At 38.0% G+C, this 13,934-nt stretch overlaps 2 protein-coding genes across 2 annotated transcripts; both read right to left on the reverse strand.

Moving 5' to 3' along the window:
- Window positions 1-395: 395 nt before the first annotated feature.
- On the reverse strand, window positions 396-11,652 carry recql4 (RecQ helicase-like 4). The gene is made up of 24 exons (XM_043217029.1): window positions 11,370-11,652; window positions 11,237-11,270; window positions 11,035-11,135; window positions 10,797-10,943; window positions 9,227-10,263; window positions 9,051-9,150; window positions 7,875-8,025; window positions 7,676-7,795; window positions 7,263-7,415; window positions 7,088-7,180; window positions 6,707-6,843; window positions 6,444-6,527; window positions 5,661-5,849; window positions 5,408-5,590; window positions 4,303-4,501; window positions 3,941-4,218; window positions 3,147-3,284; window positions 2,765-3,017; window positions 1,898-2,027; window positions 1,654-1,820; window positions 1,116-1,305; window positions 871-1,039; window positions 687-795; window positions 396-605 (listed from the first exon to the last, which is right to left on the reverse strand). Exons 1-24 carry the CDS (start codon window positions 11,451-11,453, stop codon window positions 484-486), a joined length of 4,368 nt encoding a protein of 1,455 aa, XP_043072964.1. The 5' UTR covers window positions 11,454-11,652; the 3' UTR covers window positions 396-483.
- Window positions 11,653-11,841: 189 nt separating this feature from the next.
- Window positions 11,842-13,300, reverse strand: limd1b (LIM domains containing 1b). The gene is made up of 6 exons (XM_043217085.1): window positions 13,213-13,300; window positions 12,897-12,964; window positions 12,750-12,812; window positions 12,515-12,645; window positions 12,282-12,333; window positions 11,842-12,146 (listed from the first exon to the last, which is right to left on the reverse strand). Exons 1-6 carry the CDS (start codon window positions 13,256-13,258, stop codon window positions 12,066-12,068), a joined length of 441 nt encoding a protein of 146 aa, XP_043073020.1. The 5' UTR covers window positions 13,259-13,300; the 3' UTR covers window positions 11,842-12,065.
- Between the last annotated feature and the right edge of the window lie 634 nt (window positions 13,301-13,934).

Here is a 13,934-nt window from a genome sequence, read left to right on the forward strand (position 1 = left end):
CAGTAGGAGATACCATACAAAACATAAGCATCTAATCCAGGTATATGTGCATGTGATTAATTTGTATCATACATGTTATTAAATAGGGCGCCACGATTATGACAAATCAGGATTGTCGATTATTCAAACTGTAATTGTACTTTGAACAATAACATAATTGTAGCATCCGTAATTGTAATTGCAATTAGAAAGTCAATTAATTGTGCAGCCCTATTATAAAATTTCATATATGTTGTTGTTTGGGGTTGTTTAGAATATATGTATAAATTTATCTGGATCTGAAAAAAAAAAACTAAACCTAAAAAATAAAAAAAGTACAATAGCGCCCACTACAGGACAGACTAAGCAAATACTACTCCTCTTCTTACAGATCAACCTGATTCACCAGAAACAACTCCAGAAAACAGTCTTTATTGTATATAAAGTTATAAAAGACAACACGTAAACATTTAAAAGAGTGACAAACAGCATCATGAGATCACGTTACCTCGTCCTAATGATCTCTTGTGTAGCTAAACGAATGATCTCATTGAAATCAAACTGAATATATTTCCTCCAGTATCTTCGGTCACGTCCGTACGTCTGCGCCGGATAACACGGACTTCCTGTGGAAGGACAGAAGCACGTTTTGAAATATGAATAATAATAAAAAAGGCAGGCAGAGCTAAATGTGACTAGAAACAAACCGATGCCATGGAAGACTCTGGCCACGGCTCGACCGGAGAACTTCTCGTCGCAGCGACTGGACAGGAAGCCTCTGATGTCGGCGCAGATCTGAGCCTCCCAGTCCCTCATCTGAGGACACAACGACGGGATTCAGAGACAGAAATGAGAGTTCACGTCATTAAAGAAACGGTCAAAGCGTCCCACCTTGCATTTGTTGAGCTCTTCCTCCTCCTCGTCCTCTTCCTCCTGACACCGTTTGCTCAGGTCCAGGTTTCTCCTCTTGTCGAAATAATCGCGCAGCAGCTCTTTGAGGGCCTGGCTCCTGCCGTCCTCCAGCTCGTCCGTACACTGGCTGCAGTTACGGTACGCCACGCTGCACACAACGCACACGTGATGCGATTTCCCCGAAGTCAAGGACGTGAACGCTGCTCAGAAGAGCTCGGTCTGACCTGCGGAAGGCTCTGAAGCTGGTTTTGAGCTGGTACAGCTGCGTCCTCTCCTGTGCCATCACCCTGCCGTGCAGAAACGAACAAACCGCGTCCAGCTCGTCCGCCGTCAGGTCTCCGTACGACCGGAAATAGAAGGAAAGCGCTGAAAACTCCACATGGACACCGCTCCGTCCCGTGCCTCCGTACGAACCTGACCAGATGAGGAGATCCAATAGAAGAGAGCCGGTGCTGTTAGTTTAGTGTTAATTAATTAGTTATAAAAAAACAACATCGTTAAAATATTTCAATGCAGTTAACGCAGAGGCCCGGCCCCCAGACCTGTACGACATTTAACATTTAATTCAGTTCACTGTCAACAAATAATAATAATAATAATATATAAGATATTAAAGATATGCCCCTGAGTGTTCGCCTCATTTAGCTGGGGGAAGTGAACTATCATAATTAAAGAGGTCATATCCGATCAGAATAAAGCTAGCGGTTTTAAGCACGGTCGGTCCTGTTGGTGTGTAACATGCATCAGACGACCTCCTCTCACCTGCGTCTGAACCCCACTGCAGCTGTCTCAGGCCTCTCTTCACCAGAGGAAGCTGCCAGCCCATAGCGTCGGCCAGCTCCACCACGTCAAACTCCAGAGCGTCACATGACTCCACGCGCTCCCCCGCCATGCGTTTGCGCGCCAGAGCGACAGCGACCGGAGGACACCTAAAAACATACAAACATGTCACCATCGGCACTGATGTGCTCCGAAAAGCGTCGAAGGCTACTTGGTAACGCCGTACAGTTTGGTGATCTTGCGGAGTTGTTGCGGACCACCGTAGCACTGCAGTTTACAGACGGAGAGCGTCGGATGGAGAAGCTCCACCCACTGCTGAGGATGAAGCTCCAGGTAACACAACAGAGTCTCCAGACCTACAGCACGCAGAAGAGAAGGAGAGCCACGATTCAGTGTAAAATACAGAACTTATTCTAAGAGGGTAAGAAGACAGACTTGTTTACAAAACATTTATATTGACTGAAATAAAATTCATTCAAATAAGGACAAACTTAGTAAGTTGTCAAGCTAAAATAAAAAATAATTTCTAAAAACAAAACAAAAAAAAATGAACTAAAACTAAAATCAGTGTTATTTTAATTCTCTGAGATACTATTGCAGTTATTTATATTCAAAATCAATTTTTATTTTACATTTCATTTTCAGTAGTTTCTTTAACAGATATATAAATCTAATTTTCTTACATTTTATTTTAGTTTTAGTAATTTTAGCAAATCAAGTGAACACTACAAAAAATTGAGAATATTTTTAAGATAAATGATTATTTTATTCTAAGTAACAGTTTTTTTTGCAAATGGTTTTTACTTTAGTTAACTAAAATAACGCTTATTAAAATGAAAACATGTATTAATACAATATGTATTATGATAGAAAAGTAATCTATACTGTCATCATTAAATCTCCCTCATTTTATTCGGAATAAACAAACCATTTCTTTTCGTGAAACATTTGTGGAAAATTAACTTGCCCTTGTCCACGCAATGACAACAGACTCCTAAAAAAATGATTCTCTTTGGGTTTTAAATGATGTTTGGTTTGTTCTATCCCGTGATATCTACTCTCAGAACGTCTGTATTAGGGCACTAAGTCTTACTCTCTTCGGTGATGTCGAGGTTCTCCACGGTCTCCTGCATGGGAACGGCTCTCTCGTGTGTGTGACATGAGCGCTGTTCTCTCACGTCACTCAGTTTCAGAGCGCCGTCGCTCTCCTCCGTCGTCAGAGTCGGTTTGTTGTGCTCCTGTGGAGTGTGTGTCTGCGGTGGTTGTTGGTCCGTCTCCGTCATCCTCTGATCAGCATCTTCACAAACCTCCATCTCCAGTAACTCACTGTCAGATACTTCTGCAGCCTACAGGTGTGACGTTCAATGACACTTCAATTTAACTCAAATACAAAATAAATACATAAAATTACAAAAATCCAATAAATGCATGGATAAAATGAAACGAATAAAAATACGATGAATAATTTGTGTGACCTGTGTCCAATCCTGCTGTGTCTGTTGAATCTGTCTGCATTTACATGGAGGAAAAACCTTCTGCACCAGTTTCTTCACTGTATAAAAGTCCACTGTGTCTGCGTAGATGTGCCTGCGCAGCTCATGCAGGTCTGCGCCCTAAATACAGTTCAAATAATAGAACAATGCAACAATTCTTACACTGTAGTTGGTAACTACAATTAAAAATATTACACTTAATTTTGTTAGTTGACAAAACTAAAATGAAATAAGAAATATCTGATTAAAAAATATATATTTAAATGAAAACAGAAATAAAATAATTAAAAGAGGAAGTTCTAAAATTACTACAACTGATAAAAAAAGGAAGAAATTTTAAAAAACTATTTAAAAAAACTTTTTTTTTTAATGACAAAAGAACATCATCAAATTACCAATTCTACATCCTCAGCAGTTTTGTTATTATCTAAAATTAAACATTAAAAATAAATTAAGTTAATTTAAAAAAGATTATATTAAACACAATATAGACACTAAAAGAAACCTAAATTAAAAAAATAAAATAAGTTAAGGTACTAAATTGAAATAGAAATTAAAAACAAATAGTAATATGGACAAAACCTAAAAAAAAATAAAAGCAGAACACTAAATTACTGTAACTTTAAATAAGTGAAAATTAATAAATACTATAAAAGTAAATAATATATAATATGTTGTATAAAGTGTAACACTAATATTAAAATATAGCTACCTATAATTATATTATTATACACACACACACATACGTTCATACATAAATAAAAAAAAATATATACCTCAGGGTCTAGAAACAGGTGGCAGTGTGCTGGGTGTCCGTCTCGTCCTGCTCGGCCAATCTCCTGCACATAGCTCTCAAAACTTTTGGGCATGTTATAGTGGATGATCCCACGCACGTCTGACTTGTCCAAACCCATACCGAAGGCCACGGTGGCCACCACCACACGCAGCTCCCCGCACATGAAGTTATTCTGCACTCGCCGCCTCTCTGACGCAGACATCCCGGCATGGTACGCCTCCGCTATCCACTTCAGAGGCTTACGGATCTTCTTCCTGGCTGAGTTGGTGTGAGAAAATGAACGAATTACTTCCGAACAAAGCAAAGAAGCAGAAGAGTTCTGTCTGCGAGTGATTTATTTACCAAGAGCTTTCTTCTTCTTCCCTACAGGATTGTCCTCCTCGTCCCCTGCTGCTGGTTTGGAGGACTCTCTCAACATCACCCCCTGCAGGCAGGTGCGCAGCAGTGCAGCGATACGGGACGTCTCCTCTCGCCTGGTGCAGTAAACGATAACAGACTCTAGAGCGCCAAAGCGTTCGCCCTTCAGCAAAGACACCAGAGCCTGTGCGCCCTTCGGTAAAGGCAAGGCAAGGCAAGGCAAGTTTATTTATATAGCACATTTCATACACAATGGTAATTCAAAGTGCCAAAGAGGAAATTAATTACAAGATTTAAATAACAATAAAAGACACCAAAAGGAGATTGATTTAAAACAGAGCCTTCGGAACAGTGCTCATTCTGTAAATACATACAGATATTTGACACAGATAGGGATGGGAACGGTATAAAAATTCCTCTTAGTCTTTCTGCAATAATAATAAACTTTAGTTGTTGATTTCGTTAGTTATTTGTCAGTAGTATTACTTCTTCCATGCATATGTGGAGTTTCAGTATAGCTTATGGTATTTTAATATTTTGTAATCATAATGATTTGGCATTTTGCTATTCAGAGGATAGACATAGAGGATAGAGGTTTAAGAGAATGATGCTAATTTAATCAAAAATATATATATATATTTTCTCTCTCTCTATATATATATATATATATATATATATATATATATATATATATATATAGATAGAGGTGTTTGTGTATATATATATATATATATAATATATATCCAAAACAAAGGTTTTTGTTTACATAATGTGTGTACTGCATATATTTATTTTATATTTAAATACACATACATGCATGCATATATTTAGGAAAAATATGTTATAGTGATTTTTTTATATGATATCTTTTATATAAATATGAATATGTAAATTCCTGTAAATATATACACATACAGTATATATTACGCAAACAAAACCCAAAAAAATATTATATAATTTTACAGTGTTAACATTTAGCAGTTCAAGCTGTGTAAATGAGATAAAAATGTTTTAATTCTCTGAATGTTGTTTAGTTGCATTTGACTTAGTCTGCAACATCTTGCATGAAAACAAGACTTTCTAAAGGCACCTGCTCTTTGTCTCTGTCCATGGACACGGACAGCTGGAGGTTGTGAGGGACAGCAGCAGAACGGACAGCGATACCGTCCTGATCGCTGATGTCCAGGTGTCGGGCGATGTCCAGAGCCGTAGACAGAGTGGCCGTGGCCGTGAGACCCAATAGACAGCGCACACCCAACCGATCCCTGAGCACCTAACACAGCAAACGTATTAAATCTGGAATGATCAAAGGAAGAAAAATGGGATTACTTTAAGGGACTCACCTTGCACAGTCTCAGGTAACAGGGCCGGAAGTTGTGTGACCATTCAGACACACAGTGAGCCTCGTCGATGCAGGCAAAGGCCACAGGAGGGAGCTGGTCTGCAGGAGGGAGGCATCCTGACCCCGAGTGACCTCCACCGACCAGAGCTTCAGGAGACAACAGCAGGACATGCACCTGACCGGCCTTCACCTACACACACACACACACACACACACACACACACACAAATCTCACATCTTATATCAATCTTAACACATGATGAGTCTCACTTGTCCTAACTAACAGAGATGACTCAAGTTGTGAAAAACAAAACGACGTGTTTACATATTTGATTTTTGATTGAGAAATTTAAATACTGTATCGTGATGTTCGATGCCGTTACTGATCTGGTTAGGATCTTGTTAATTAAAAAAACTATGTATGAAAAATTGCATCATGCACTTGATGACTGAGTAACCCGTTCTTCATACAGCTTTTTTGTGTGTGTGCGTGTGTATTTGTATTTGTATGTACGTATGTATATGCATGCATATCTATAAAATATTTTTTTTTTTTTAAAAACACGCTGCACAAAATTAAGCACTAAAAATATATTAAATTAATAAAAAATAAAAATTATAAAAACAAAAACTAAAAAGGTTATTAAATACTATAACAGAATATTAATGATAATAAAATAACACCGTTTAGAAAAAAAACTAAGATGAAAAAAAACCATAGCTTTTATACCTGTATTATAAGACACGCTTCACTAATTACTGCTAATTCTTGTAGAGTCTTTACCTTCTCAATAGCAGCTTCTCTCTGTTTCTGAGACATGTTGGAGTGGATGCAGGCAGCTTTCAGCTTCGGTGGGAGTCCTGAGAGCTTCACAAACAATGTAAAAATAAAAAACTTTCAATGGTTGTTCGAGCTTCCAGGAGATAACCTACATGCTTATAAATACATACCAACACAATACAGAAAACCTGAATGAGAATTCCCTTCATTATGAACGCTATTTTAGGTAATAATAAATAATTTTTCCACTATAAAGTCAAACGTACCTGATCATCCATCAGAGACACCAGAGGAGACACCACAAGCGTGATGCACTTCGACCTCTGGGCATACAGGTATGCAGGAAGCTGGTAGCACAGAGATTTGCCCATGCCAGTGGACAAAACCACTAGTGTGGACAGACCTGAATCAAAACAAAACAGAGAACCCACGTAACACTTCACAAGAAGCTCACATTCATTTAGCTTTTTGCTTTACAATCAAATCCATTTTTAGGTCTGAACAGTAAAATAACACAGGACAAACTCTTTCAGTTGTGGTTATTACTGCATTTTAACGCATCGTGGTTTAGCATCAGTCATATTGCACTGCGGTATGGATGTGTTGAAATACAAAAATGCCTCAAGCCTCTAATAACTTTCTCCCACCTGACAGGATCCTCATGATAGCCATCTCCTGGCCAGGCCTGAAGGACTTGTAACCAAAGTCTTGGAGGGCTTCGTACACCTCTGGCGGGACGTCTGTGGAAAGTCAAGGGAAAGACGGAGAATAAAAAGACATTTGCACAGAACTAAGCTGTTACATCACATTGATGTGACATACCTTGAACTTTCCCATCATCCTTTGATCTGTAGAGTGGCTCCATAGGTGGAGGAGGGGCGGGCCGCTCATAATCCGGTCTGATGATGTTGAGCAGTATCTCCGCCCCCTGATCCTCCTTCTCAGCGGAGTCTCCGCCCACAGAGGGAGGGACCACTAAAGTGAAAAATAAACATTTACTTTTGCTTTTGTGGGCGACACGGATATTAATAAATAAAATATAAAATCATCTAACATGTTAATTTATTTCAGTTTTTTACAATACAATGGCTAAAATAAATTTAAATGAATACAAAATGACAAAAGTTATTATTAAAAATGATTGGGTTGTGTTTTGAGTGTTTTGTGAGTTTCTAGAGTGTTTTGTGACAAGTGACTAATCTCTTTATTTGAACACGTGCCTCACGGACACCCACCAATAGGCTCTGAGCGCAGAGTTCCCGTTGCCCGAGCGACTTCCTCCAGCGTGGGCAGCTCAAACTCCTCCTCCTCCTCCGCTTGGGTTTCCTGCTGTTCTGCAGAACTCACAACAGGGGCTGAAGCACAAACTTATTATCAATAACATAACCACAAGTGCATGAGAGCAGAGTGAACGTGACCTGCGCAGCCTCTCACCTTTTCCTCGACAGTCCCGTGCCCAGTGACCCGTCCCGCCGCATTTGTAGCAGGTGTCGCCTTGACGATTGAAGCCGCCGAACCGCCCCCTGCCCCTCCCGTGCCCGCCTCCAAAGCGCTCGCCCTTCAGCTGGAACTTCTCCATGTACATCTGAAGCAATGTAACATTGAGAAAAGCACATTAATGAATTTCCTAACGAAAAACATTTTAGAAACAGATAGTTTCGGTATTTAAGGTAAGCATTAAACAAGTTGAATTAATAAAGCACTGTTTTACAGCAATTTTACAATGTAATTAGGGATTTTAGGTTCTCCACTTTGTCAGGCAAGTCACTAAAAATTGCTATTATAATTATACTATTTTACTTGTAATACATTACTTTAAAAAAAAAAAAGCATATAGTAATGATAATAACACCAACACCGCCACAGAATACAAAACAGTAAAACTACAACAGCCTACTAATATTTGCAGCTGTCTTAATTTCTTTTAGAGATGTACTGAAATGAAAATTATGGACCAAAATTTAAATTCTAGATGTAATTGGCCTGAAAACCGAAAACAATTATTTATTATTTTATTACATAAGTAAAAGTCTTAAAAAATACTTTTTAATTTTATACAGTTTTAATAATACTGATTTAAAAAAAAACAAAAAACAAACAAGCCTATAAAATAACCACACTTTTACTGAAAGTAACGAAACAAAATTTATATTAATAATGGTATCACAGGGTTAATTAGCTAACATTATTTAACTACTAGAGTTACTGGCTGACATGTTTCTTCTGGACTTATGCAACTCATATGGATCATACTTCAGATTGGAATTGCCAGAAATTTGTAATCCATTCTCAAAAAAAATGTATTAAAAAAAAAATCTGACAATACCAAACACCAAAGGTTTTAAAGCTCTGATGGAGGGAAATCATTTCCAGTAAATTACGGCTTACATTTTATCTACTCTGGGACATCTGAATATTTGTAATATATAAGACACAAATCACATGGAATATTTTTATGCTGGGGTTTTTTTGGTTACTGAGCTTGATTGCCAATATCACTATATACTAAGGTTATATCGGTTTACAACAACAAACAGGTTGAGCAAACCATGCCAGTTTTCATTTTCTGATTATATATTCCTTAATTAGATTTTGCTGTTATTAACCAACCTGTTTTCTTAATGCAGCTCCTCTCAAAGCAAATCCCTTGACATGGGACTTCTTCTTCAAATTGATTTTCACAAAGTTACCATCCGTGTTTTTGGTTGGCCTGGTTCAGGATAAGGACAATAAATCAGTAAAACGCTGAACAAAATGTGACAATAACTGACGCTTATGGTACCCACCCGACCCTGACAGTGTTCTTCATTTTATACGCAGCGGCCCTGGCCTCCTCCTCATCCACCTCTCCCAGCAAATTCTCCTGAGGAATTGCACGTTTTTGGGTTGCTTTTTTCTCTGAACTGGCAGTATCCTCCTCCTCCTCCTCGACTTTTCCTTTCCTCTTTCCTTTTTTTTTGGGCTGATGCTCTCCAGCTGCCTCTCCTTTCTTAGTTCTCCTTCTCTTTTTTATTCCACCTTCCTGCTCCTCAGATTCGTCCAGGTTATCATCACCCTCCCTCTGTCTTTTTCGACCTTTGGGATTCTTTACACCTTCGGCCGTTGTTCTGTCTTGATCTTTTCTAGCCCGGGGTTTGCGTTTCTTAGTATTTAAAGCAGATTTAGGCTCCTCCGAACAGGTCTCGTCATCTCCCATGACAGCCACAGTGTTTTTTTGATATACCCGTTCACCATCAGGCCCCGGGGAGCCCAATTTTGCCTCCACCACCACATTGTCGCTTACTAAAGATGCTACAGGATCTTTCTGTACAGCGTCCTCTAACAAGGAAGATTTCTTCTTCTCCAGTGAAGCCTTTGGAGATGGCTGCCCCTCATTTGTCTCAGTTCTGTTTTTAACAGTAGGTTGTAAGACACCGTTTTCGGTTTTCGACAGCTCTGAATTCCCAGCAACTGGTTTCTGAGGTTCTTCCACCTCATCGAAAACCCGGCAGCGTGCAAGCCAGCCGCTGTCCACAGAGGAAAACCTCTTGGTCATGGACTGCCTCAAAAACTGGACCTTCTCCAAGCTCTTGTGTGCAGAGCCCACAGCTGGAGACCAGGGTTTGGAGGGGGTTATGGATGGAAAGGGATCTGATGGCTCGTCCTCAATCTGTGTGCTTGCCGTCTGTATGGGAGGAGCGCTAGGGTCCGGACATGTGTTAGCTGGCTTTGGTGTGTGGTTCTCTACATCTGTTGCTGCTGTACTGGGGTCTGGAGCGTCCTTCAGCGGTGTCGCTGCTGTCCGGCGAGGGGTTGTTGCTTTTTTCAGAGAAAAAGATCGCTCCTGGAATTCAGTACATGACAAAAAAAAATAAGAGAACAAATATTCTGTAGCCTATTTATCTAAATGCCATTCATTAAGAATTGCTTAAAAAAAAATCATTATTTGTTAAAAACAGCCATTAACGTCACATAGATATGCAGGGGTATGTAATGCAAAAAGCATAACAGTCAGATGTCGATTTGTTTCTGAATATTTTTACCAACATAATATACAGATTTTTTCCATTAAGCCTATGCCTTTTTATAAAATTAAAAATCAAATAAAAAGCCATTTCCACCAAATATCACAATAATATCAGTCAAAATATTCAGTAGAAATATACTTAATATATAAACAGTAACAAATAGCAATATAGTTGGTCTTATTATTTTAAATCTTATAACATTTATTGAAAAAAATATATATGTTACATACATCTCTGTATTAAAAAATTGTTTTAAATAAAAAAAATGAATGATTTATTATTTCCTTGATTATTTATTAATTTTATTTGAATCAAATATTAATAATAACGAAATATATGCCACATTAACCTTTGTTAAAACTCCAAGATTGTTCTTCAACTTCATGCCAAAGTACTGAGCAGAAGCTTTCAGCGTCTCTTTATCATCTGAGGACAGTTTTGGCACAGCGGCCGGCAGACTCTTCCGGTTGAGGTGAGATCCCCAGCATCCAGATTCCTTAAAGCACATGCACATTTAATAAGTGTACATATAAACAACGAAGACGGCTGATAATGTTCAAATTATTGAACTAGATTTGTCTAATTACAGCTGTAGAAGGCTGACTCTCTGGGGTCCTTGTGTGATCCTCCTGCCCAGTGCCATTCCTTTCTTTTGCTGCTTTGAGAGAACGGTATTCTTTATAGAGTTCTGCCAAAATAAAAATACACGGTCAAAATAAATAACGTGAATTAAATCCTAACACGGTCATTATGTTACTCAGCAAATTAGAAACAACGCAGTAAACTTACGTCTCGTCTCCTCTGGAGCTTTATCAATGTCGTCCTTTAAAATATAAATTTTTATATAAACAGAAGAAAACTATATACAATACAAAAATAATAAACAACGTAATATTCCAGGATACTGAGGAATATACGACACCTTATTAGGTTTTCTGCTGTTTGTTTGGAAGAAAGACTGTTCCCATTTCTTCAGGAGGATTTTAACATCATTGTATCGATCCATTTTTTCACTTTGTCCGTGAAAACAAATATAAACACAAACTCTTCCGACAACTCATAAAACGACCGTCTCAGTTAAGTTACACAGAGACGCGTGTGTTAAAGAAAAGACCATATTTATATGAAATATATGAGTCCTTATGTTTATAACTAACAAAAACGGCGACTTTTCACTGAACGCGCCAAATGTCAAATCAGCGTTGAAAACAATACATAACTTCCGTCTTCTTCCGGTAATGTCATAATAAAAGTCTTAAACAAAACTACCGCAGAGATCGCAAAGGTCGGATTGCAGTCAGTTTTATTAACTCCTTTAAATGAAATCAAAAAATCTAATTTATAATTTATTTTATATAAATATAAATATCATTTATCTGACAACACAGCTTGGTTTGGTAGCAAGTAAAATTAATAACATAATACATCCTATTAATAAGCTACTATTAGGATTTATAGGGAAGATATTAAAATGGTACCTTGATATATCATATGGTATTTCAGTTCAAGTTTCATGCCAGCATTCATCAATTACATGGTGCTTAACAACAATACAATGGTACTGAAATGCATAAACAATGAATAAGCCTATTTATTGTTTCTTCAGACTAAACAGCTATTAAATGTTGCTTTTTCCTTCATAACAGGCCACGTGGTAGCTTTTTCCCATGGACATCACTCGCACAATCTCATTTGATCCCTGTGTACATAAAAAACCTAAATCACTATTTCAAACACAATCATTTATCCAGTAAATGCACTGCGTATAATATCAAATATTACACATGCTATCAAAAATAGCAACAATAGAAGCTATAGAAAATTATAAATATACCTTATTGGGAAGGATGAGCTCTTCACATATAGCACATGTCTGTGCCAGAATCCTATGCAATACAAATGATGCCAGAAAATACAATCAGACCCAACAATTCAAGAATATCCATGCGTTATAAAAAGTGTCAACAGACACAGAAATTTGGTTAGAATTTAGTTAATTACGTAATTATATATTTACTGTGTGTCTGTTGTCAGTGCAGACTGTGTCTATGTCAGTGTGTTTCTCACCTGTGGTAATCTTTCACACAATATATCTTGTTTTGTGCGTCAACACTAAACAGCTGTCCTTCCAGTCTCTCATTACAGATGACACATCGGAAACAGTCAGCATGGAAGGACTTTCCCAAAGCCTGGAGCACCTAGGGGTCATCATAGGTCATCTTGTTAATGGATCATGTGGTAGGAAACATTAAACAACATTCTTTCTATCTATTGTAACGCACAAAACGGTTTTCAGCCTGACCGTATCTGTGATTAAATATCCGCAGGATGTGCAGACCTCCGCAAAGTGCTTGACGCTGGAATACTAAAAAAACCAAGGAAACATTAAAAGCACAATCTTCTAAATGTAATTTAAGGAATAATTAGGAAACGAAACCGAAAAACAGACCAAATAATCCTCCTCACAGAACACCCGTCCTGAAAAGTCATAAAAAGCCTTCCCTTTCAGTTTCTGGCCTGCGCCGTGGAAATGAGAGAACATACACGTTATAATGACACAACATTTGTGTTTATCCATTATAAAGTTTCTTAATGGAATCTAAAAGCATTCGAGTATGCTTGTTTTTGTAAAATAAAAATATTAATAAATAAAAGAATGCATATTCATTACTGTGCCATGTGCACTGGTGTGTTTAGCGTGTATATACGGATGTCATGTGTAATATTTCCATGCATCTGAACTGATACATGAGCTGCAGTCTTACCGCAGGCACAGCAGGTGAAGCAGCTGTCATGAAACACTTGTCCCATTGCCTGGCAGGCCTGATCAGCAGCATAAACACCTCCGGCGCACTTCCCGCACATACCTGCAGACGGCACAAAACACACAGAAGATACCTCTTCTCACCAATAACCAAAGCAGGGGTGTAAAAAATGACAATGGTATATGAATTTTAGTGCCATCATGCAAAGTGCAAAATACCACACCGTACTAAACAGTAAATAAGATCCGAATGACAAGACTCTGACTCTATTTCATTCATCTGCTTTTAAAGAAATAATATTTATTCAGTACATATTAGATTGCATTTTTATTAATTTTGTACTTGTTGAAATTTAATTTACTTGCTTAAATGTCCAAAATGGATGAATAGTGAAACTTTTAACAAAGTAGAATTGCGACACAGTAAACCTTTTAACTTTAACATAGAAGTGACAAAAGCCCTGACTATGTTCAGAAACCAAAATGAAACTATTTAACCAATCTAACCGCATCAAATCTTTTTTCTATGCTCTTTTAGATGGGAAATCCCTAACATGCCGTTTATCTTGTATCCTATCCTAAACGGTCCTTCAGCTTGATAAACTGAACTATAAACTCTACACACGTGCAAACGTTGTCACATCACTCCACTCCATTCAGATTCACGACACGAACCTTACCAAAGCATAGAGAGTTTGTGTCCATATTTTGTGTGTCCCAGAC

Source organism: Puntigrus tetrazona, chromosome 19, assembly GCF_018831695.1.
Source record: "Puntigrus tetrazona isolate hp1 chromosome 19, ASM1883169v1, whole genome shotgun sequence".
Lineage (NCBI taxonomy): Eukaryota > Metazoa > Chordata > Actinopteri > Cypriniformes > Cyprinidae > Puntigrus > Puntigrus tetrazona.